Source organism: Solea senegalensis, linkage group LG10 (assembly GCF_019176455.1).
Source record: "Solea senegalensis isolate Sse05_10M linkage group LG10, IFAPA_SoseM_1, whole genome shotgun sequence".
NCBI classification, from domain to species: Eukaryota; Metazoa; Chordata; class Actinopteri; order Pleuronectiformes; family Soleidae; genus Solea; species Solea senegalensis.
Genome location: NC_058030.1, coordinates 327,251 through 350,241, shown reverse-complemented (window position 1 = coordinate 350,241; position 22,991 = coordinate 327,251). Strand labels below are relative to the sequence as shown.

At 42.2% G+C, this 22,991-nt stretch overlaps 4 protein-coding genes across 5 annotated transcripts in view; 3 read left to right on the top strand and 1 right to left on the bottom strand.

The window, feature by feature from the left end:
* Window positions 1–22,991, bottom strand: part of chmp1a (charged multivesicular body protein 1A) — a 385,704-nt gene that overhangs the window by 283,351 nt on the left and 79,362 nt on the right. The gene's annotated exons all lie outside the window — the stretch shown is intronic.
* Window positions 3,067–6,304, top strand: LOC122775786 (NLR family CARD domain-containing protein 3-like). Its single transcript, XM_044035958.1, has 3 exons — window positions 3,067–3,210; window positions 3,924–4,141; window positions 4,485–6,304. Exons 1-3 carry the CDS (start codon window positions 3,161–3,163, stop codon window positions 6,302–6,304), a joined length of 2,088 nt encoding a protein of 695 aa, XP_043891893.1. The 5' UTR covers window positions 3,067–3,160.
* LOC122775792 (protein ALP1-like) lies at window positions 14,668–17,993 on the top strand. The gene is made up of 3 exons (XM_044035968.1): window positions 14,668–15,862; window positions 16,629–16,746; window positions 17,176–17,993. The coding sequence occupies exons 1-3, from the start codon at window positions 15,072–15,074 to the stop codon at window positions 17,620–17,622; spliced, it is 1,356 nt and encodes a 451-aa protein (XP_043891903.1). The 5' UTR covers window positions 14,668–15,071; the 3' UTR covers window positions 17,623–17,993.
* Window positions 19,641–22,991, top strand: part of LOC122775801 (liprin-beta-1-like) — a 34,986-nt gene continuing 31,635 nt past the window's right edge. Inside the window, exon 1 of the mRNA XM_044035990.1 lies at window positions 19,641–19,885. The gene's annotated coding sequence lies outside the window, so the exon portion shown is untranslated. The remainder of the gene's footprint in view (window positions 19,886–22,991) is intronic.

Below are 22,991 nucleotides of genomic sequence, written 5' to 3'. Positions count from 1 at the left end.
GTTTCAGACCGACAGACATGTTTCAGACAGACAACATGCTTCGAACAGACAGACATGTTTCAGACAGACGAACAGACATGCCAGACAGACAGACGTGCTTCAGACCGACGGAGCATGTTTCAGACGAACAGACATGTTTCAGACAGGCTTCGTGCTTCAGACGACCATGTTTCAGACAGACATGTTTCGAATGGCTCAGACAGACATGCAGACGCATGTTTCAGACGAACAGACAGACATGTTTCAGACCGACAGACATGCTTCAGACAGACGACATGTTTCAAACCGCATGTTTCAGACGAACAGACATGCTTCAGACGACGTGGCTGAACAGACGAACATGACGTGACTTCAGACAGACAGACAGAACGAACATGCTTCAGACCGACAGACAGACATGCTTCAGACAGACAGACATGTTTCAGACCGACAGACAGACATGCTTCAGACAGACAGACGTGTTTCAGACCGACAGACTTCATCGCAATAAAACAGCGTTAATGCTAGCTTAAAATACACTGGTATAAAACAATGCAAAACTATAAAAGGACGTCACATTACTATTAAACATTAAGCACAACATTAAAACGAAATGATGACAAACCTCGTGTCATTATCAGCCAGGTGATAAAACATATTTTTAGTAAACATTTTCTTAACGTTTTTGAACTTTTATAGACCTGCAGCTTCGTCTTTTTTCCTTTTCCGGTTACACTCTATCAAAATAAAAGCACCGACCTAAAAACAGGAAATAGCACATTTTGAGAATACGCAGTGGCATATTAAAGGTCATTTACAACTCCTATTCACACGTCAGTAAAAGTAAACAAATTAAGTTGTGACTTAGAGTTGAGTGAAAGAATGTGGAGTTTTAGAACTACTTTTAACATGTTGTTATTGTTCCTAATAATATGATCATGAGTTATTGATCATTATATTAATATAACATCAATGTAAGACTGATATTAATGTAATAATAATAATAATGATAATGATGATAAAAGTGAGCTTTATATTCTGTAAAAGCAACATTTGTTGGCAATAAAACTGCCGACATTTTTAAAATGTGTTGACCTGCTATTACAAGTTTGACGACGTCAAATAAACAAGTTAACAGAAAAATGTTCTACAAAATACACACTGTGTATTTTCCGTAGGTTTTTTTCACAGTTTACAGCAACTTTAAATATTATATTACTATACAGTATGTATCTGTGAAATGATGAGCCGAGGCGGCCCGCAGCTCATGTGCAGGCTGTTCATGACTGAACTGCACAGGAAACTACTTCCTGTCATTTTCTGAGGAGCAGTGACAGTGAAACTATTCTGAGACTTTGCTTCAGTCGCCTTTTTAACTGTGCAGCACAAGAACAGAAAGATGAGTGTTGACGCGATTATGATGATTACATATGAATATATATGATGATTTAGTGTGTCAAGTACCTTAAAGTGATGCTTGAGTAAAAGTACAAGTATTTGACCAGAAAATGACTTTGGTAGAAGCTGAAGTCACTTTTTTACTCGATTAAAAGTCTTAAAGTTCATGACATTTCCTGTACTTGAGCATCAGAACAGAAGAATATTCCATTATTTAAAAAAGAAAAGGGATGTTCAGCTTTATAGTTCATCTGTTATAAAAAGTGACTTCAACTTCTGCTTTTCTGGTCACGGGTTACGGTGGAAATACACTATGTTGCACTTTTACTCAAGTGTCACTTTATACAACACCAGTCATTTTAATTTTATTTATTACTATTACTGTAAACAAAGACTGAGACAGAGTTGTCTCACTGAGGAAGATCCAGCTCACGTGCAGGCTCCTCCTCAGTGGGAGGAGCAGTGAAAGTGCTCCTCCCACTTCTCAGGAAGTTGAAGAGGTCTGGGCTCTCTTCCCAACTGCTCATAAACTTCTACAGAGCCACTGTAGAGAGCATCCTGTGTCTCAGCATGACAGTGTGGTATGGCAACTGCACTGCACAGGACAGGAAGAACCTAGCCCGGGTGGTGAGGACAGCACAGGGGATTGTGGGATGCCGTCTACCTGATCTGGACTCAGTTTACACTGCCCGAGTCCGGAGAAGGGCCAGATTCCACACACCCGGGCTATGCACTGTTTGTACCGCTTCCATCAGGAAAGCGGTACAGAAACATCAAAGCAAAGAACAATAGACTCAGGGACAGCTTCTTCCCCAGAGCTGTGAAAGCAATCGCCCCCACACAGTGAAAACAATTTGCATCCCTTCTCTACACCACCCCCCCAAACACACACACAAGCAGCCACACACACCCACCCTCCCAAACACACCCCTGCTGACCCAAACCTGCTCAAATCTCCTTAAAACGACCACGTCGCACTAAACTGCACTTTGCACACACTTTGCACACACTGTACTTTATATTTTGTTGTGTCTCATTAGTGTTAAGTCTCTTGTTGTGTCTTATTTGAGTGCCTTTCGTTATGTCTATTTAAATGTCAAATCCTTCGTTATTTCTGTTATTTTTGCTATTTTACTGTGTACCTTAAGCCGGGAGTCTCTGCAAAAATTTCATTATGTCCTCATAATGACAATAAAAACTTCTTGAATCTTGAATCTCTTGAATCTTGAATCTCTTGAATCTTGAATCTACAAGAAGGAGGTTTGTCTAAATCAAATAGAGATTTAAAGTCATTTGTCCTCAGCTGTGGGCTTTTAAACGAGGTCACATGACTCACTGCACATTATAGCTCCGGAACAATAGGATTCTCTATCAGTTTTTCAATCAGAAAGCATCACTCTTCAAAAGAGCAATTCTTTGATAGACCGTCAGGTCCTGTAGACTACCATCATGTCTAAATGCTGACTGTACCTGTAGAAGATCCATTTATACACAAATATCAGTGACCACAAGCTGTAAATCCGTCAGTGAGGGTGTCACATGAAATCATGTTCATGAAATCTAGAGACAAGAAGTCATTCAGTGTTTGACTCTGTCAAGATCTTTGCCTTCACTCCAGACTTTGGAGGTCACACTGACACTGAGGCTGCTTTCTGATCCAAGTGTCTAAACAAAGACCATCATCAGTGATGGATGTGATGTTTGTGTTTGCAGAGGTCAGAAAAAGAGACGGAGAGCAAAGTCTCCAGGACCCAGAGGTCTGTCTGTGAAGAGTGACCGGTCTATGAGACACCCTCCAACCTTCAGTCATGAACCTGGAGCCTCAGAGACAAAGTAAGAGACAGTTTGTCCAGTGAAGCGTGTTCGCAGCAGATCATTCCAGGTGGCAGTAATTCACCTTTCAGCTGTTTGATCAACTGTCATAAAAACTTTGATGATGAGAAAACTTAGAACAAGACAAGACAACAACACACTTGTTTGTGTGATAAACACAAATGCCAAAAATAAAATAAATATGAGAATAATAATATGAACAAATACAAACAGAAGATTGGGCTCATTTTATAGTGGATTAAATTAGACATGTTAGACTAAATTAGACAAATTAGACTACTGACATGTCATGTCCACCTGTCCCTGACATGTCAGTTGTAAAGGAATGTCTTCACAGAGACAAGTCCACCTGTCCCTGACATGTCAGTTGCAAAGGAATGTCTTCACAGAGACAAGTCCACCTGTCCCTGACATGTCAGTTGCAAAGGAATGTCTTCACAGAGACAAGTCCACCTATCCCTGACATAAAGTTTAATTTAATTAATCCCCTTAGGGAAAGTATTCCTCTGCATTTGACCCATCCTAGAATTCGGAGCAGTGGGCTGCCACACTGAGTATTGCCGGGTGGGGATTTGAACTGGTGACCCTCTGGTTACAAGTCAAGTTCCTTTTCCACTTGGCCGCAGGCTGCCCTGTTAGTCATAAAGAAATGTCTTCACAGACACATGTCCACCTGTCCCTGACATGTTAGTAATAAAGAAATGTCTTCACAGAGATGAGTTTGCTGTTTCTGTGGACGAGCACACGTCCTGCTGTCCTCTGTGTCAGGACGTCCTGAAGGATCCAGTCTCCACCAGCTGTGGTCACCTGTTATGCAAACGCTGCATCTCCTCATACTGGGACCAGTCTGGTCCACCAGGAGACTCCTGCTGTCCCCAGTGTGGGAAAAGACCCAGGACAGGACGTGGACCACAGAGCATCAGTGGACAGAGTAAGACTCAACACTTGCAGACTTTAGAAATGGAAAAACAGGAGAAAACAGTTTAAAAGTTCAAAATGTTACTGATGGAGTTTAACTCTCTGCTGCCACCCTCATTTTGCTGCTTTTCTCTCGTGATTGTTCTCTTGTATGCAGATGATACTCTTTCCTTCACAATCATCACAGTTCTTCTAGAATGATTCAGTCTTTCAGAATAAAGTTATTCAAGTCATTACAGTGAAAATATAGTTTTTCATTTGACAACAAACAACATAAAACAACAACGTCACAGAAAAACATGACACTGATGAAAATAATCCTCAGCTGCTCACATTCTTTGTCTCTTGTCTTTCAGCAGATGTTGGTATGCAGGAGATTCTAGATGAACATAAGATCAGTCTGAGGAGCAGATTTGAACATGTGACTGAAGGAACTGAAGGAACAGGAAGTAGAACCCTCCTGAACAGGATCTTCACTGAGCTCTACATCACAGAGGGACAGAGTGAAGAGGTCAATACTCAACATGAGGTGATGCAGCTGGAGACGACCTCCAAGAAGAAGACGGTCCAGGACACTCCCATCAAGTGCTGCGACATCTTTAAAGCCTTACCTGACCAGCAGGGGAGCATCAGAGTTGTCCTGACCAACGGCGTCTCTGGTGTTGGAAAAACCTTCTCGGTGCAGAAGTTCACTCTGGACTGGGCCGAGGGTTTGGAGAACCAGGATGTGAATCTGCTGATTGTGCTCTCGTTCAGGGAGCTGAACCTGATCAGAGATCAGCAGCACAGTCTTCTCACGCTGCTCCATGTTTTCTATCCAACATTAGAGAAGGTCAGAGCGGAGGAGCTCGCTGTCTGTAAACCTTTGTTCATCTTTGACGGCCTGGATGAAAGCAGACTCTCACTGGACTTCAGCAGCAGGACGCTGGTTTCTGAAGTCACACACAGGTCATCAGTCAACGTGCTGCTGACCAACCTCATCCAGGGGAATCTGCTTCCCTTGGCTCTTGTCTGGATAACTTCTGGACCTGCAGCAGCCGATCAGATCCCTCCTACATGTGTTGACAGGGTAACAGAAGTACAAGGCTTCACTGACGACCAGAAGGACGAGTACTTCAGGAAGAGATCCAGAACTGAAGATCTGTCCAGCAGAATCATCTCACACATCAAGACGTCCAGGAGCCTCCACATCATGTGTCGAGTCCCAGTCTTCTGCTGGATCAGTGCTACAGTTCTGGAGCACATGTTGACCACAGAGCAGAGAGGAGAGCTGCCCAAGACCCTGACAGACCTGTACTCACACTTCCTGCTGGTTCAGACCAAGAGGAAGAAGAACAAGTATGATAAAGGATGTAAGACCAGTCCACGGGAGCTGATGGAGGCCGACAGGGAATTTCTTCTGAAGCTGGGGAGGCTGGCCTTTGAACATCTGCAGAAAGGAGACATCATGTTCTACCAAGAAGACCTGGAGCGGTGTGGTCTTAGTGTGACAGAGGCCTCGGTGTACTCTGGAGTTTGTACAGCGATCTTCAGAAGAGACAGCGTGATCTTCCAGAAATCAGTCTACTGCTTTGTTCATCTGAGCTTTCAGGAGTTTCTGGCTGCAGTCTACATGTTCCACTGTTTCACCAACAGGAAGACAGAGGTACTGCAGGACTTCTTCAGACAAGAAGACAAAGACAGGGACTCAAACAGGTTGAGCAGAAACCTCTCACTTGACAACCTCCTGAAAGAAGCCTTAAAGAAATCCCTTCAAAGTGAAAATGGTCACCTGGACCTGTTTGTCCGCTTCCTTCATGGACTCTGTCTGGAGTCCAACCAGAGACTCTTAGGAGGTATTCTGGGTCAGACTCAAAACAGTCCAGAAATCATCCAGAGAGTCATTGAGAACCTGAAGAAGATGAACACAGAGAACATCTCACCTGACAGAAGCATCAACATCTTCCACTGTCTGACAGAGATGAACAACCAATCAGTGCATCAGGAGATCCAAGAGTTCATGAAGTCAAAGAACAGAGAACAGGAACTCTCTGAGATCCAATGCTCAGCTCTGGCCTACATGCTGCAGATGTCTGAGGAGGTTCTGGATGAGTTGGACCTGAACAAGTACAACACATCAGACCAGGGAAAACAGAGACTGGTTCCAGCTGTGAGGAACTGCAGGAAGGCTGTGTAAGTTCAGACGTGATCAATGACATCATCAGTCAGTGATGACTCATGGTTTGGTTTATCATTCTTGTCACGTTGTGAGTCAGTTGTGTTGTTTTTCTGCACATGTTTTCAATGATGAAAGTTCAAAGTGCAGATTTATCAGCTGCTTGTGATTCTTGCTTTGAACTGAATGAAAACACTTATTTACTGTTAATGTTTCATTGTTAACTTTCTCTACATGTGACTGTGATTCTTTTTGCTTTTACCTAAACACGGGTCAAAGTGAACCCAAAGACCTGATCAGAACCAGTCCGTGTTCAGATCCAGAGAAGTCTGCTGACGTTACATTAAGACACAGAGTAGTCGTGTGACGTTAGCTGGTTAACAACCATCAGCTTTGAAGTCGGTGCTTATCGGGTCTGTGTCTCTGGGCCGGGTCGGACCAACGTGTTTGAGTTTGAGCTCTGAACACATGATCAAACACTGACATGTTTTCAAGCAGCAACTTCTCATCTTTTATTCTTTATTCAGGTTGAGTGGCTGCAGTTTGACAGAGATCAGCTGTTCTTCTCTGGCCTCAGTTCTGAAGTCCAACTCCTCCCACCTGAGAGACCTGGACCTGAGTAACAACCAGGATCTGCAGGATTCAGGAGTGAAGCTGCTGTGTTCTGGACTGGAGAGTCCACATTGTAGACTGGAGACTCTGAAGTGAGTTCAGTGACTGAAGCTGCTGTTTTTTAAACTTTCATTTCATGAACATTAAAGTCATTTGACGCACACACACACACACACACACTAAAGTCTCATGTTTTATTCGTTATTCAGGTTGAGTGGCTGCAGTTTGTCAGAGATCAGCTGTTCTTCTCTGGTCTCAGTTCTGAAGTCCAACTCCTCCCACCTGAGAGACCTGGACCTGAGTGAGAACGGTCTGCAGGATTCAGCAGTGAAGCCTCTGTGTGATCTTGTGCAGAGTCCAGACTACAGACTGGAGACTCTGAGGTGAGTGTTAGAGTCAGAGTTGTTCTCATCACAGTCAGAGCAAAGATCCAGTGTTTCCTCAGTGAAGCTGTGAGAGCAGAATAGTGACAGGCTTCATGATTGGACACAAAGACACAGAGAGACAACAGTCGGCCAATCAGACGAGCCACGAGCTGCTGGCGATCATGTGATCACTGACAAAGAAGTTACAGACAATGACACATAAAAAGAGCGTTCGATCAAAGTACAAGTTGCTGTTATTTCTGCGACCTCTAGGGGGCGCCTGTTTTTAAACTACTACAACTATGGTTTGTAATGTGCTGTTGATGTGGAGGACACAGCTATTCACTGTCACATTCACACCTACGCTCCATTTAGAGTCAACAATGAACCTCTGCGTGTTTTTGGACTGTGGGAGGACAACATGTTAACTCAGAAAGACCTGAGCCGGGATGTGGACCGCCAACCTTCTTGCTGTGAGGCAACAGTGCTAGCCACCTGCTCCACTGTGTGGCTGCTACAGATAAAACCTGTGTTTAGTAGAGTGCAGGTTTTTTGTGTTTTCATTAGGAATAGAGACAAAATAACCAGGCCCAACCGTTCCATTCTTTGACCCCCTTCTTTTGGGTACCAGCGTAAAATGGTACGGTCAGGGCGGAGCTAGAACGGCTCCACCCATGACATTCAGCTGATTGGCACAGCCCACACCCCGCCTACCAACAAAAGGTACTGTTCTCAGTGGAAACACAAGCCTGACCCAGGACTTTACCATTCCAAACTGAACCGGACCATGATGGAAACACAGCAGAATATCAGTCCAGAGACCTGCTGACATTGTCCTGCACCACAGTTATGTTTTCACACGTGGTTGAGACGATCGGCCTCGTTTCCACGTCTGTGGTTTGGCTTTTTGGACGCAGTTCTTCCATGAAGACCACTTGTCCAGATTTCTGCTGGCTGGTCTTTCCAGCTCAATGCTCCCTTCTGGAAAGGGTGACCAGAACAAGTACGGCGGGCACAACTCGACTGTCTTTCTGAAGGTTTATTCCACATACACAGTTAAGCAGACGTCAGTTAGCAGTTAGACAGCATCTTGTTAGTTAGAAGTTAGTAAGACAGCACCTTGTTAGGTTGTAAAACCGACAAGTCGTACAGGTTCTGATGATAGATAGATTTACAAAGCTGTATACGAAGGCAATACATAACAAAACATGGCTTTGACAATGCACCTTAAAGGCTCTTTAAAGGCAACGGTGCTTTGATACCAATTACAACAATGAACAAATAAATAGAATGAAAGACAAATAGCTTTGCTTGCTAGAAAGTTCTACACCACATGTTGTGATTTAAAAAGGGAAGTAAGCGGGACATGTCTTTCGTCTGCCACACCAAGTGTCCTTGGCCGTCCACCGCGTCCACGATGGTCAGCTCTGAACTGGACTGAAGTCTCTGCTGCTGTGACTCTGACTCTTCTCTCAACAGGTGGGAGTGATGATGATCTTCATGAAGAGGATCTTCATCCTGAGTCCTGCTCTGTGACGCAGCTTCAGCAGATCTGAGACAAACGTCATCTGAAGGACAAACAAACACAAGCGCTGATGGTGTTTACTGTGGCCATGACGCAGTGACATCACTCGGTCCTGTCGTCCTGCACCTGCACATAGTAGTGAAACTGCTCTCCTCATTGTAACCAACCACCTGCTTTTAACCACAGACAGAGTTTTAATACTTTTAGACTTAAGCCCCGCTTTTAATACTATAGATCACAACTTTTTAATTGACCGTCTTAAATCCTGGGTTGGTATCAGGGACACAGCACTTGGTTGGTTTTGCTCTTACCTTTTGTAACCTGTGCGGTTACCATAGGCAACCACTCGTCCTCTACAACCCAAATAGTCTACGGTGTACCACAGGGTTCTATTATAGCGCCATAATGTCTCTTTCCACTGCTATGCTGACGACACACAGATATACCTCCCGCTGAGACCCAACGATCCGAGAAGCCTGGTTGCTGTTTTAGACTGTCTTAAAGATGTGAACTTCCTCCAATAATAATCAATAACGTTTAAACGTCAGTCGTGCACTGATATTCTCTCCTTTATGTCAATTCTACTCACACAGTTTACTGTGTAGTTTCAATTCATTCAGGGGTATAAAATATAATATAAAATATAATATTCCTCAGTCTTTGAATCCAATCCAACTTTATTTGTTCAGCACTTTAAACAAACCACAGTGGACCAAAGTGCTGTACAGAATAAATAAAAGACATAACAAGTAAACGGCTTAAAATCAATTAAAAATCATAAAAACACTATAAGGATTAACAGCCATAAACACTATAGAATTTAAGACCAACACAAATCATAAACACACTTCCAATATGTAGCCATGTGTAATTCAGGCATGCATCATTGTTTTGTTAAAAACTAAAATAAAAATAAATGTAAATAAATACTTTTGAGTCTTTGCTGTTGTGTGGTCTAAGAACACTGCTGAGAAGTTGTGAGGTCATTGGTTCAATTCTTATAAAGAACAAGACAATTTTCAACATCCAAGAAAAATGCCACAGACCTTTTGGACTGGACACAATCCTGCAGTTGTGAAATTGAACCTACAACCTTGCAGACTCCACAACGACATGGTTGTGAATAGAGCCACCACAACAGCGACTCCTGTTGGATTGAGGATTTTTTCGTCTCCTTTCAATCTTCACTGTGGATGTTGAACTTTAAGTTGTCTTGTTCTTTATAAGAATTGAACTGACAACCTCAGAACTTGACAGCAGTGTTCTTGCCCACTGAGCTACCTGCGCCTACAGCTCCTCAGGTTTTCTTACAATGTTTGACTGTTTACATTAAATCTTGAACTAAAAGAACTTGACTTCATCGTAGGATTAGAACTCCCAATCTCAGACATACAAGTCTGACTCTCACAGGAGAAGCTGTTTTTATTTAACTGTGTAAAATGTCTTTCTTGCTGCTTTTAAGTTCTGTTTGTGGTCTGAAGTTTGAAAAGTGTGTGGAATTGAACCTACAACCTTGAGGCTCCAGAATCTATGGTTGTGAACAAAGCCACTGCACCACCAACTCCTGGTGACTGGAGGCCTTTTCGTCTCCTTTCAATCTTCACTGTGGATGTTGAACTTTAAATTGTCTTGTTCTTTATAAGAATTGAACCCATGACCTCAGACATTCGCAGCAGTATTATTGTCCACTGAGCTACCTGCTCCTACAGCTCTTCAGGTTTTCTTAGAGCTTCTGACTGTTTACAATAAATCTTAAACAAAAAAAAACTTCACTTCATCAAAGGATTTGAACTCACAACCTCACGCATACAAGCCTTACTGTTAAAGGAGAAGCTATTTGTGCTGAGCTGCAGAAGAACTCTTTCTTGGTAGTTTTAAGTTCTGTTTGTGGTCTACAGGTCATCTTCTGGTGGACTGAGATACTTGTCTTGATGCTCTCACTCTGGATTTCTTGGTCTCTCTTCTTGGTCAGAGTTTTTCAAAAAAGTAGTTGTGAATTACGAGGACAAACTTATTTCATGTGATCATCTGTCCCTGTCGGGAGCATCACCAGCGCTGAAGGTGGTCCAGTGGACAAGGACGTCTCATCACTACTCAAGGCATCGTGGGTTCAAATCCCACTGGAGGTATGTGTCTACTCATATGTGTGTGTGTCTGTCTGGGTCTTTCAAAAACAACCAAACCAAACTAAAACCCTTCAAAACCAAACCAAACAACTTCCAAAAACTCTAAACCAAACTAAACCTCTCCGTTGCGTTGCGTGCGTCCGTTCGATTGCGTCATTTCAACTTCAACGAGGATTTCAACTTCATCATCGACGCCTGCGATAATGGGAGGAATAAGCTAGCACTGAAGAGGCTTGAAAAAGCCTCAAAAGTGCTAGCTGGAAACACTTTTTTGACTGTCAGCAAAGACATGAGTCGTCTAATGAGCAAAGAAAATATGTTCAAGTGGGAATAGTTTGTGTTTTTGACACGTGGTCAACACTGAGGTGCAGGGGTCACTCAAATCTAAACCTTAAAGGGCCACAAAGAGTCAAAGGTCCATTTATTATAGTCGGTCAAGCCAAATAAAAACAGTGTGTGTTTAAGTTCTGTTTTTGGTTTAAAGTTTGAAAAGAGTCCGATTAGAACTTGTAACTTACAGAGATATAAGTCGTCTTCTGATGGACTGAGCCTCTTGTCTCGATGTTCTTACTCTGAATTTCTTGGGTTTCTCATTTTGGATACAGTTAAAAATTGAACCCACTTTCTCATGTTTGCAACCATTTCATAAAATAATAGAGGAACTTGTCCACACACAAAGAAGCAGATTATTTGGTGTAGTGGCGCCCTCTAATGGACAAGAGTAAGACAGGACAGTGATCACCAAAACAAATCCAGGAGCTTTTATTTTACTGTGGTTCAGAGAGAAGACAAGACAGTGAATTTAAAAAATAACAAACATGTTTACACACAGGTCTGTGAATACAGTAGTAAGTTTTATTCACACTTAGTTTTCATGTCTCACGACGCTCACAGAGATTTGACAATTGGGCGTGTTTAAATCGTCCTGCGGTGAGAAATTAAAAATGCAGAAGAGACCTGACGACAACTCTTTGACATTTACTGCATGATGAAAGAGTTAAGAGTTAAAAATGACAACAGAACAGAACATGTCCAGCTCCAAAAACAACAACGCTGCTTGTTATTTTCAAAAGAAAATTAGACGAGGATTATGTCGAAATTAGGGATTGGTGTTAGGATTTTGATTTTTTTAGGACTTTTTTTGTATAGAGCGAGGAATGCAAACACGTTTACATTTGCACAAAAATCTCTTATAAACTCTGCTTTTAATCATCGAGCACCTGACGCCATCACAGCTGAAAATAAATAAGTCAATAAATAAATAATCTTTTGCTGTCGTTTTAATCTTCTTAACGTCATCGTTACTGAACCTTCAGCCTTCACTCACCTCTTCTTTCCTAATTTCACTTTTACTTTATTCATTTAATCCGTGGCATTACTGCAGATATTTGATCTTAACAACACTTTCAGGTAAAGTTCTGATACAGGACAAAAAAAACACTAAGAATCTCTAAACAAACTCTTCTCCTGCCCACAATTTCCAACCAACACAGACAATTGTACGTCCAAATGTTGCTGTGGTTGTTGTCTAACCCTGTGTGTTGGTTTCATTTTCGTATGACTTGAAACCACCAAAAGTGCAGAGAGTTCTGATCAAAGCTCTCATTGAGGCCCATGTTAAAAATCTGCTTTGGAGTTTTTTAAAAATCAACTGTCATTTTGCTGTCAATTCACACCAAATTTCCACCAAAATACCACTTTTGTCTGTCTAAATACTTTAAGATTTAAAGGTCCAATCCACACAAAATCAGCAGCAAAAGCAGGCACAATCAAAATTGTGCCCATGATCCCATGATAAAGTGAATTTCTTTGAGTTCAAAATTTAACGTAAACAGTCAAAAGACAGTAAAAGCTAAAAGCTCTAAGAGAACCTGAAGAACAGTAGGAGCAGGTAGCTCAGTGGACGAGAACACTGCTGAGAAGTTGTGAGGTCATTGGTTCAATTCTTATAAGAACAAGACAATTTTCAACATCCAAGAAAAATGCCACAGACCTTTTGGACTGGACACAATCCTGCAGTTGTGAAACTGAACCTACAACCTTGCAGACTCCACAACAACATGGTTGTGAATAGAGCCACCACACCAGCGACTCCTGTTGGATTGAGGATTTTTTCGTCTCCTTTCAATCTTCACTGTGGATGTTGAACTTTAAGTTGTCTTGTTCTTTATAAGAATTGAACCGACGACCTCAGAACTTGACAGCAGTGTTCTTGCCCACTGAGCTACCTGCTCCTACAGCTCTTCAGGTTTTCTTACAATGTTTGACTGTTTACATTAAATCTTGAACTAAAAGAACTTGACTTCATCGTAGGATTAGAACTCCCAATCTCAGACATACAAGTCTGACTCTCACAGGAGAAGCTGTTTTTATTTAACTGTGTAAAATGTCTTTCTTGCTGCTTTTAAGTTCTGTTTGTGGTCTGAAGTTTGAAAAGTGTGTGGAATTGAACCTACAACATTGAGGCTCCAGAATCTATGGTTGTGAACAAAGCCACTGCACCACCAACTCCTGGTGACTGGAGGCCTTTTCGTCTCCTTTCAATCTTCACTGTGGATGTTGAACTTTAAATTGTCTTGGTCTTTATAAGAATTGAACCCATGACCTCAGACATTCGCAGCAGTATTATTGTCCACTGAGCTACCTGCTCCTACAGCTCTTCAGGTTTTCTTAGAGCTTCTGACTGTTTACAATAAATCTTAAACTAAAAAAAACTTCACTTCATCAAAGGATTTGAACTCACAATCTCACGCATATAAGCCTTACTGTTACAGGAGAAGCTATTTGTGCTGAGCTGCAGAAGAACTCTTTCTTGGTAGTTTTAAGTTCTGTTTGTGGTCTACAGGTCATCTTCTGGTAGACTGAGATACTTGTCTTGATGCTCTCACTCTGGATTTCTTGGTCTCTCTTCTTGGTCAGAGTTTTTCAAAAAAGTAATTGTGAATTACGAGGACAAACTTATTTCATGTGATCATCTGTCCCTGTCGGAAGCAGCACCAGCGCTGAAGGTGGTCCAGTGGACAAGGACGTCTCATCACTACTCAAGGCATCGTGGGTTCAAATCCCACTGGAGGTATGTGTCTACTCATATGTGTGTGTGTCTGTCTGGGTCTTTCAAAAACAACCAAACCAAACTAAAACCCTTCAAAACCAAACCAAACAACTTCCAAAAACTCTAAACCAAACTAAACCTCTCCGTTGCGTTGCGTGCGTCCGTTCGATTGCGTCATTTCAACTTCAACGAGGATTTCAACTTCATCATCGACGCCTGCGATAATGGGAGGAATGAGCTAGCACTGAAGAGGCTTGAAAAAGCCTCTTCAGTGCTAGCTGGAAACACTTTTTTGACTGTCAGCAAAGACATGAGTCGTCTAATGAGCAAAGAAAATATGTTCAAGTGGGAATAGTTTGTGTTTTTGACACGTGGTCAACACTGAGGTGCAGGGGTCACTCAAATCTAAACCTTAAAGGGCCACAAAGAGTCAAAGGTCCATTTATTATAGTCGGTCAAGCCAAATAAAAACAGTGTGTGTTTAAGTTCTGTTTTTGGTTTAAAGTTTGAAAAGAGTCCGATTAGAACTTGTAACTTACAGAGATATAAGTCGTCTTCTGATGGACTGAGCCTCTTGTCTCGATGTTCTTACTCTGAATTTCTTGGGTTTCTCATTTTGGATACAGTTAAAAATTGAACCCACTTTCTCATGTTTGCAACCATTTCATAAAATAATAGAGGAACTTGTCCACACACAAAGAAGCCGATTATTTGGTGTAGTGGCGCCCTCTAATGGACAAGAGTAAGACAGGAAACATTTTGCCACGGACTTTTGTAGTTAATGTCTGCTGTGCATACAAATACAAATAATATATCATTCATTCCATGGATTTAAAACTTTCTGTGTTCATAAATGTCAACACGACGATTATATTCTTCTCTGTTACTGTCTCACACCGGTGTAAAGGTCTGTTGTCAATGACTGTCTATGGGATACGTGTGTGTAAATAAAGTTTTAATGAAAGTGAACGTCATCACGTTTAAAAGTGAACGTCATCACGTTTAAAAGTGAACGTCATCACGTTTCAGACGCGATCTCTTCTGTGACCCAATCAGTGTTGAGCAGTGTTGCCCTGCGTCTGCGGTCTACTCTTGTTTACAAGCGAAAATGGAGCGGAGCCCGGAGGAGGACGACCTGGGCCCGGAGGAGACGGCGGCGGCACTTCTCGCTCCGGTTCTGATCCTTGGGTCTCCTCCGGAGCTCGGGCTCCAGGTGTGTGAATTCTTCCGGCTGCAGGTGACCGTCCTGCGGCGGCGGAGGCAGCGGGAGATGCTGGAGAGGGAGCGGCGGCGGCGGCAGTACCTGCGGAGGAGGAGAGCCTTCCTGCTGTCCTCCCTGGCGGCGGCGCTCAGCCTCCTGTCCAGCACCAGCAGACCGATCTGGGTCCGGGACCGCAGCCGCGGGCAGAACCTGTGGGCCACGGCCGAAGCCTTCGACGACGAGGAGTTTAAGGCGCAGTTTCGCGTGTCCCGCTCGACCTTCGACTACCTGCTCGAACTGATCGGCCGCGCGATTAAACGCCGCAAGACGAACTACCGCGTCCCCATCGAGCCGCGCCGCCGGCTGGCCATCACCCTGTGGTGGCTGGCCCGCTCCGGGGAGTACCGCTCCATCGCCGACATGTTCGGCGTGGGCATCGCCACGGTGTGTAACATCGTGCGCCAGGTCGCCACGACCATCGTGGAGCGGCTCTTCCACCGCTTCGTGTCGCTCCCGAGCGGCCAGCGGCTGGACGACACCATCCAGGCCTTCAAGGACCGCTGCTACCCGCAGTGTGCCGGGGTCATCGGCGGCATTCACGTCCCCATCGCTGCTCCGAGGGAAAACCCGGACCACTACATCAACCGGAGCGGCTGGCACTCCGTCATCCTGCAGGCGGTGGTGGACCACAACGCGTGGTGAGTCCACAGGGGCGTAGCTACAGGGTGGAGTGACTGGGGGCCCTGACATGTCAAATACCAAGGTTGAACCACAATGCTGAATTTGACAGCCACATGTGCACCTTCCTGGTCGGTAGTTAAGGGGTAAACAAGGGGAAATATAAGAGTTTTTTCCCAGCACTTAGTGATGTATGGGAAGGTATGTAAAGGAAATTCAAGGTTTGTGAATTTGAAAAACAAATCAGGGCCCTTGAAAGGTTATCATATGGGTCACTGAAATTATTAAAAAAGTGTAAATTTGAAAAAAAATAAACACAAGGCCCTTGAAATTATTGATTTTTTTTGCATTTGACAAAAAATTTAAGGCCCTTGAAAGTTTTTGAAAATCGCCCTTAATAGAAATGGGTCCTTGAAATCCTTGAAAGTTTTTGAAAATGACATGGGTCCTTGAAATCCTTGAACGTTTTTGCAAATTACATGGGTCCTTGAAATCCTTGAAAGTTTTTGAAAATGAAATGGGTCCTTGAAATCCTTGAAAGTTTTTGAAAATGACATGGGTCCTTGAAATCCTTGAAAGTTTTTGAAAATCACCCTTAATAGACATGGATGATTGAAATCCTCTGGTGGAGGGAGCTCCACGAGTGAACTCACAGCTGCTGACTCGTCTGTTTTATCTGGTTTTCTTAAAACAGCTAGTAGACTATCCTGGGTCTAAAGTATCGTTGCCCTCTCTCACCGACAGTGAACAAACCTCCTGGTGTCTCGTGTGTCTCTGTCCCCTCAGCTTCACAGACGTGTACGCCGGCTGGCCTGGGAGCAGCAGCAGTGCCACGGTTCTGTCCAGTTCTGACCTGTACCTGAAGGCAGAGGACCGGCCCGACGGTTACCTGTTCCCTCGAGAGGTCAGTGTGCAGGTGACACCTGACTGAGCTTTTCTGTGACACGTTAGTTTTTGACTTGTGGTCATTTGAAGTGATGGTTCTGAATATTTTAAAATAATATGTTGTCTGGATAATTGTGCCGATAAACAAGCTTTTCTTGTCTCCCACACCAAAGTCCATAGAGAAAACCGGCGATTTTAAATCACAGCACACAGGAGTTGTTAATCCACAGCTGCCACCATCAGTGTGTCCCACTGTGACTTGAATGTTGGTAAACTGTTGTTCAGATTCCCTGCAGTGACACAAACTGACCACACGGGGCAACAGTAGAGCGGCAGCTCCTGTGTACCCTGTGAGCTGGACTTTGGTGTGGGAGAGCATGAGGTTAACAAACTGTATGCAGACAGATTAAAGGTTCCTGTTGTAAAACCTGACGTGCGTCTTTGACAGCGGTCGATCCTGTCCGACGGCGTGGAGATCCCCGTTCACCTGATCGGCGACGCATCGTTCCCTCTGAAGCCGTGGCTGATGAAGGGCTACAGCAAAGAGCAGCAGCTCTCCCCCGAGCAGCGCCGCTTCTCCTTCACCCTGTTCTCGGCCCGCTCGGCGGTGGACACCGCCTTCACACGCCTGAGAGGTCGATGGAGGTGTCTGCTGAAGAAGAGCGACGTCAACATCTCCATGGTGCCCCGAGTGGTCGCGGCGTGCTGCGTCCTGCACAACATCTGTGAGCTACGGGGGGACGGCTTCCTGCCCGAGTGGAACGTCGACATGGCGCCCTCGGAAAATTACCTGCGGCAGCCCGACATGGAGCCGTACAACGCCGACACGTACTGCACCGCCGAGGTCATCAGAGACACGCTCACTTACAACCTGCTGACTATTCTGCAGTACTGAACACACAGACTTAAGGGTCACTTACACGCCCGGTGATGAAACGTCAACGTCCAGTCCAAATGGTCAGGTGCTGTGTTCCATTTACGTCAGAGTTCGGAACTCTCAGAAGCGAGAACCACGGGCGCAAACGCATCAAGTCAATAACAACGTCAAATCCACAGTAGTTTCCACAGACGGAGACAGTGTAGCGACATTTTCCACGGATGGAAATGCAAAGTGTAACTAAATCCATCGACCAGGGGACACACGGCAGAGGGGGTTTCAAGGGTTCCCCCAGGTCCTTGAAATCATTGAAGGTTTGTGAATTTGCAAAACATAAATGTCTTTTAAAAAGCACCCTTAATATACATGGGTCTTTGAAATCCTTAAAAGTTTTTTTTAAAATCACCCATAATAGACCTGGGTCCTTGAGACCATTAAAAGTTTGTGAATTTGAAAAAAAAACAAGGCTTGTAAGTTTTTGAAAATGACATGGATCCTTCAAATCCTTGAAAGTTTTTGAAAATGACATGGGTTCTTGAAATCCTTGAATGTTTTTGAAAATGACATGGGTCCTTGAAATCCTTGAACATTTTTTGAAAATGACATGGGTCCTTGAAATCCTTGAATGTTTTTGAAAATGAAATGGGTTCCTGAAATCCTTGAATGTTTTTGAAAATGACATGGGTCCTTGAAATCCTTGAACATTTTTGAAAATGACATGGGTCCTTGAAATCCTTGAATGTTTTTGAAAATGACATGGGTCCTTGAAATCCTTGAACATTTTTGAAAATGACATGGGTCCTTGAAATCCTTGAATGTTTTTGAAAATGACATGGGTTCTTGAAATCCTTGAAAGTTTTTGAAAATCACCCTTAATCCTCTGGTGGAGGCAGCTTCACGTTAGCAGGCTGAAGTGAACTCATATCTGTTTTATCTGGTTTAACAACTCTTAGCTCTTTCTATAGAATCCTCTTTATATGAATGAATATATATATATTTTTTTAACATTTCATTTCACTACATTTCAGAGAGAAATCGTCGTCTTCATGTATTTAAAGTCGTTATATCTGTTACTGTTTGTATATACATTTTATATAAAACATTTGATGAAATCATACAAGCCTTTTATTGTCATTATAATGATTTTTCTATTTTAACCATGATTATTGTTATTTCACAACAAACATGAGTAAAACTGGACTGGAATTGAAAAATCAAGCTGTTCTGTAGCAGTTTTTCTGTGCCACTAGGTGTCAGTGTTGTAACACATTAAAACAGCACAGGCTTTTACAGACTGTCTCTGCTGCTTTAAGTGCTGGTTTTTTAGTTTTTTTTTATATGAATAATAATACAATAATTCTTCTACTACTGCCATTAATAATGATCATTAGATTAGAAAAAATTAGATTAGAATAGATTAGACTTTATTGATCCCATACTGGTATTACGTTTGGTGTGTCATATAAATACACATTTTTTAAATATATTTTATACACAAATACAAAATATAATAAATAGCTACGTATATAACAACAACAACAACAATAACAATAATAATAATAATAATAATAATAATAATACAATTTAAATGTATACAAAATTATATTTAAAAAGATACAATACTACTAGTGGTGATACATATATAACTTAAGCATGATAAATGATGATACTATTATTATTATTACTACACTTATAATAATAAAACGATTATTTTTTATTGTATTATAATTTAAATGATCAAATAAAATGAAAATATCAGACCTTTTTGTGTCACCATCACAGACCGTCGGAAATCTTAAAGCTGACAGAGGTTTGGCGATATTCCACCTGCATCGATGTTAAATTCATCAATCATTTACTGTGACATTTGAATAACTGATCATGTCAGAATTATGTGGTGGTTAACTGTCCTGCTGACTGAGCATTTAGTAAGATGGTCCTCCTTTTTTTGTTTTAAGTAATCGATACATACGAAAAGCTCAAGTCTCCGAGGCGCTCATGAACGCAGCACGCCGATCACATGGCAGGTGTAGCTGCTCCTCAGCTCAGTCTGAGCCGAGCGGGGACGAACCGGGACGAGCGGACAGTTCCGCTCCCACTCACTCACCCGGTTCCATGAGTGTGTTCTTTTACACGCGTGGGTGTGAGTGAATGTGTGTGTGTGTTTATGTGTGTGTGTTTGTGTTTGTGTGTGCGCGTGTCTCGTGAGTGTGTGTTTGTCCGTGATTTAGACCCAAACTGTGGATTATTATCGATAAACAGCGGAGGAGTTCACGCTGAGGTGAGTGAGTGAGCTACTACATGACAGCGAGCTAATTACACACACACACACACACACACACACACACACACACACACACTTTAAACTTTGCACGTAAACGCATCAAACGAGCGCTTCATGGTGAGTTCAATGACCTGCTCATGTTTTAATATTATGTTCTTTGTTTTCATTTCATTGATCGATTAATCACTGGAATAGTTTCTAGATTATTCTTGCTTGCTTTTACGGAAGTGGATTAGGGCCAAATATAATCAAAAAACCTTGGGATTAAAGTCAGAATTCTGACCATTCCTATTAAAATTCTCAAATCAGAATTTTGAATTTAATCTCAGAATTCCGACTTCCTTACTTTAATCTCAGAATTCTGACGTTCTGACTTTAATCTCAGAGTTCTCACTTCATGACTTTAATCTCAGAATTCTGACTTCCTGACTTTAATTTTAGAATTATGACTTCCTGACTTTTTTCTCAGAAGTCTGACTTTAATGTTATAATTCCGTTTTCTTGACTTTAATCTCAGAATTATGATTTCCCGACTTTAATCTCAGAATTATGACTCTTTTTTCTCAAAATTATGACTACCTCATTTTAATCTCAGAATTCCGATTTTTTTACTTTAATCTCAGAATTATGACTGTAATCTCAGAATTCCGATTTTTTTACTTTAATCTCAGAATTATGATTTCCAGACTTTAATCTCAGAATTATGACTTTTTATTCTCAGAATTATGACTGCCTGATTTTAATCTCAGAATTAAGACTTCCTGACTTTAATCTCAGAATTATGACTTCCTGACTTTAATCTTAGAATTATGACTGTAATCTCAGAATTCCGATTTTTTTACTTTAATCTCAGAATGATGACTGCCTGACTTTAATCTCAGAATTATGACTTTTTATTCTCAGAATGATGACTGCCTGACTTTAATCTCAGAATTATGACTTTTTATTCTCAGAATTAAGACTTCCTGACTTTAATCTCAGTATTGCAAGGTCTTTCACATGACCGTGTGTAAATGTGTCCTTTGTACTTGGAGCTTGTTTTCCATGGTGACCGTGGTTCTTCTCTGCACGCTCAGTCATGTGTTGTTGTCAGCTCGCAGCCATGGAGTGATGCTCAGTCGCACTGACACACGCTGTGTAATTGCAAACCATCAGCTTCTGACGGCGCGCGCGCGTGTGTGTGTGTGTGTGGGGGGGGGCTGGGGGGTGAGATGCTAATGGCATCATATCAAAGCTGATGTTCAGCTTCCCACTGCTCCAACATCTGCTGCTGCAGGAGCGGCTCCATACCACTTTGTCATGTCTGACAACAACGATATGAAAGGGGCCAAATATCAATACCTTTTTATCTTAATAATAATGAATCGCATTTTTATCACACTTCAAAAAAGTCATATTAAACCCTAGAACCCTCGAATACTTGCATTAGTATGTTTAAACGTACAGTTTATACAGAGGCTATAAGAATGTGTAATAGAGTGTCTCATATCCTGTTTTTCAGCACAGCCTATAGACAACTTTTAGTTTATTTGTTTAAAATTGGATTTAATTTGTGAAATTTGGCTCGTTTTTATGAACAAAAACAAAAGAAAAATTCTCTATTTTGTGACTTCTGCACAATTATCACTACTTTATATCACTGCTAAAAATGCGATATAAAATAAATCATAAGTTTGACTCAACACCTCATAAGAAGACGCAAAAATACCACATTTGTTTTTGTTAACAGTAATATGTGTACACACACGTTATAACGTGAGCTCTGTGAATAGTAATGTTCGCAGGCTTCCTGTCTCACAGACTCTCAGGCTTTTCTGTTGCAAATCTCGTTAAAAAAAACGGGGGATGGAGTTGAAAGGAAGGCATCGCTGCCACTGATGATGATGATGATGATGATGGTGGTGGTGAATTGATTAGTGAAGAGCTTTGCTTGGCACTTGTGTGGCATGAACACACAGAGAACACAGAAGAAATAAGAACAGCCCTCCTGTTCTTTACTGTACTGAGCAATAAAGTCATTGCAGGACAAGTGAGGACATTAGTAGTAGAGTAGAGATTATACACGTGTGTGTATACATATGCAGTACTCGTACATATCAATGGGAAAGAAGAGTTTTTTTATAAATGAAATGTAGTATTTATACTATTTATATTTAGTATATCTACTGTTTAACATGTGTCATATAATACAATACAGTATAACATGACATCAAATAATACAGAGAGCTTCCCCCTCATCCCTGTGATCAAAGACACTTTTGTAAAAAGCAGCTGATCACAACCACTGTTGTGTTTCCCCACTGATCACTGATGGTGAGGAGCGATGCAGGGAGTTCACACGAGGAGGAGGAGGAGGAGGAGGAGGAGGAGAGATGAAAGGTGCAGATAATAACAGGGGATGAGATTTTTTACAGTAGACGAGAAGAACCAGAGAAATAAAGTCCTTTTTTAGTTTGAGTGATGTGAGGGAAATGTCTAATTGTAATGATTCTGACAGATCTATGTTCTTTTAAAATAAAGCCTCACAAATACTTTTTCCAGCTCTGAATTCAGGAGAGAGGAGACAAGAACATGGAGAGTTGAACAGAATTAGGATTGTAACGTGAGATCAAGCATAAAGTGCTGAAGTTCACACAACTGTGTAATCCAATTTTGACACTGCTTGTGCAGCCTGAGCTCCTGGTATATTACAGTTGTACAGTGTGTATTAAATAAAGATATCTTAATAATAAGAATGTGTCTCAACGTTTTTCTCACGGGGAACTCACATTTCTAAACTGCACCAAAGTCCATAGAGAGAATCAGTGATTTCAGCTCACACCGACACAGGAGCTGCTGGTCCGCCGCTGCTCTACCGCTGCCTCGTGTGGTCACTTTGTGTCAAATGACAAAATCACACATTTGAACTTAACGGACGGGGACGGCAGTGGAGCGACGACTCCTGTGTGCTGCGAGGGTAAAATCGCTGATTTCCTCTCTGGACTTTGGTGCGGGAGCGTAAACAAACGACGCTACGTTATTTGGAGGCTAATTCAGTCTTAACTGACCGACATATCAGTACAGAAAAACTCAGACTGCCTCTTTAACTCCTCCCACAGGAAAC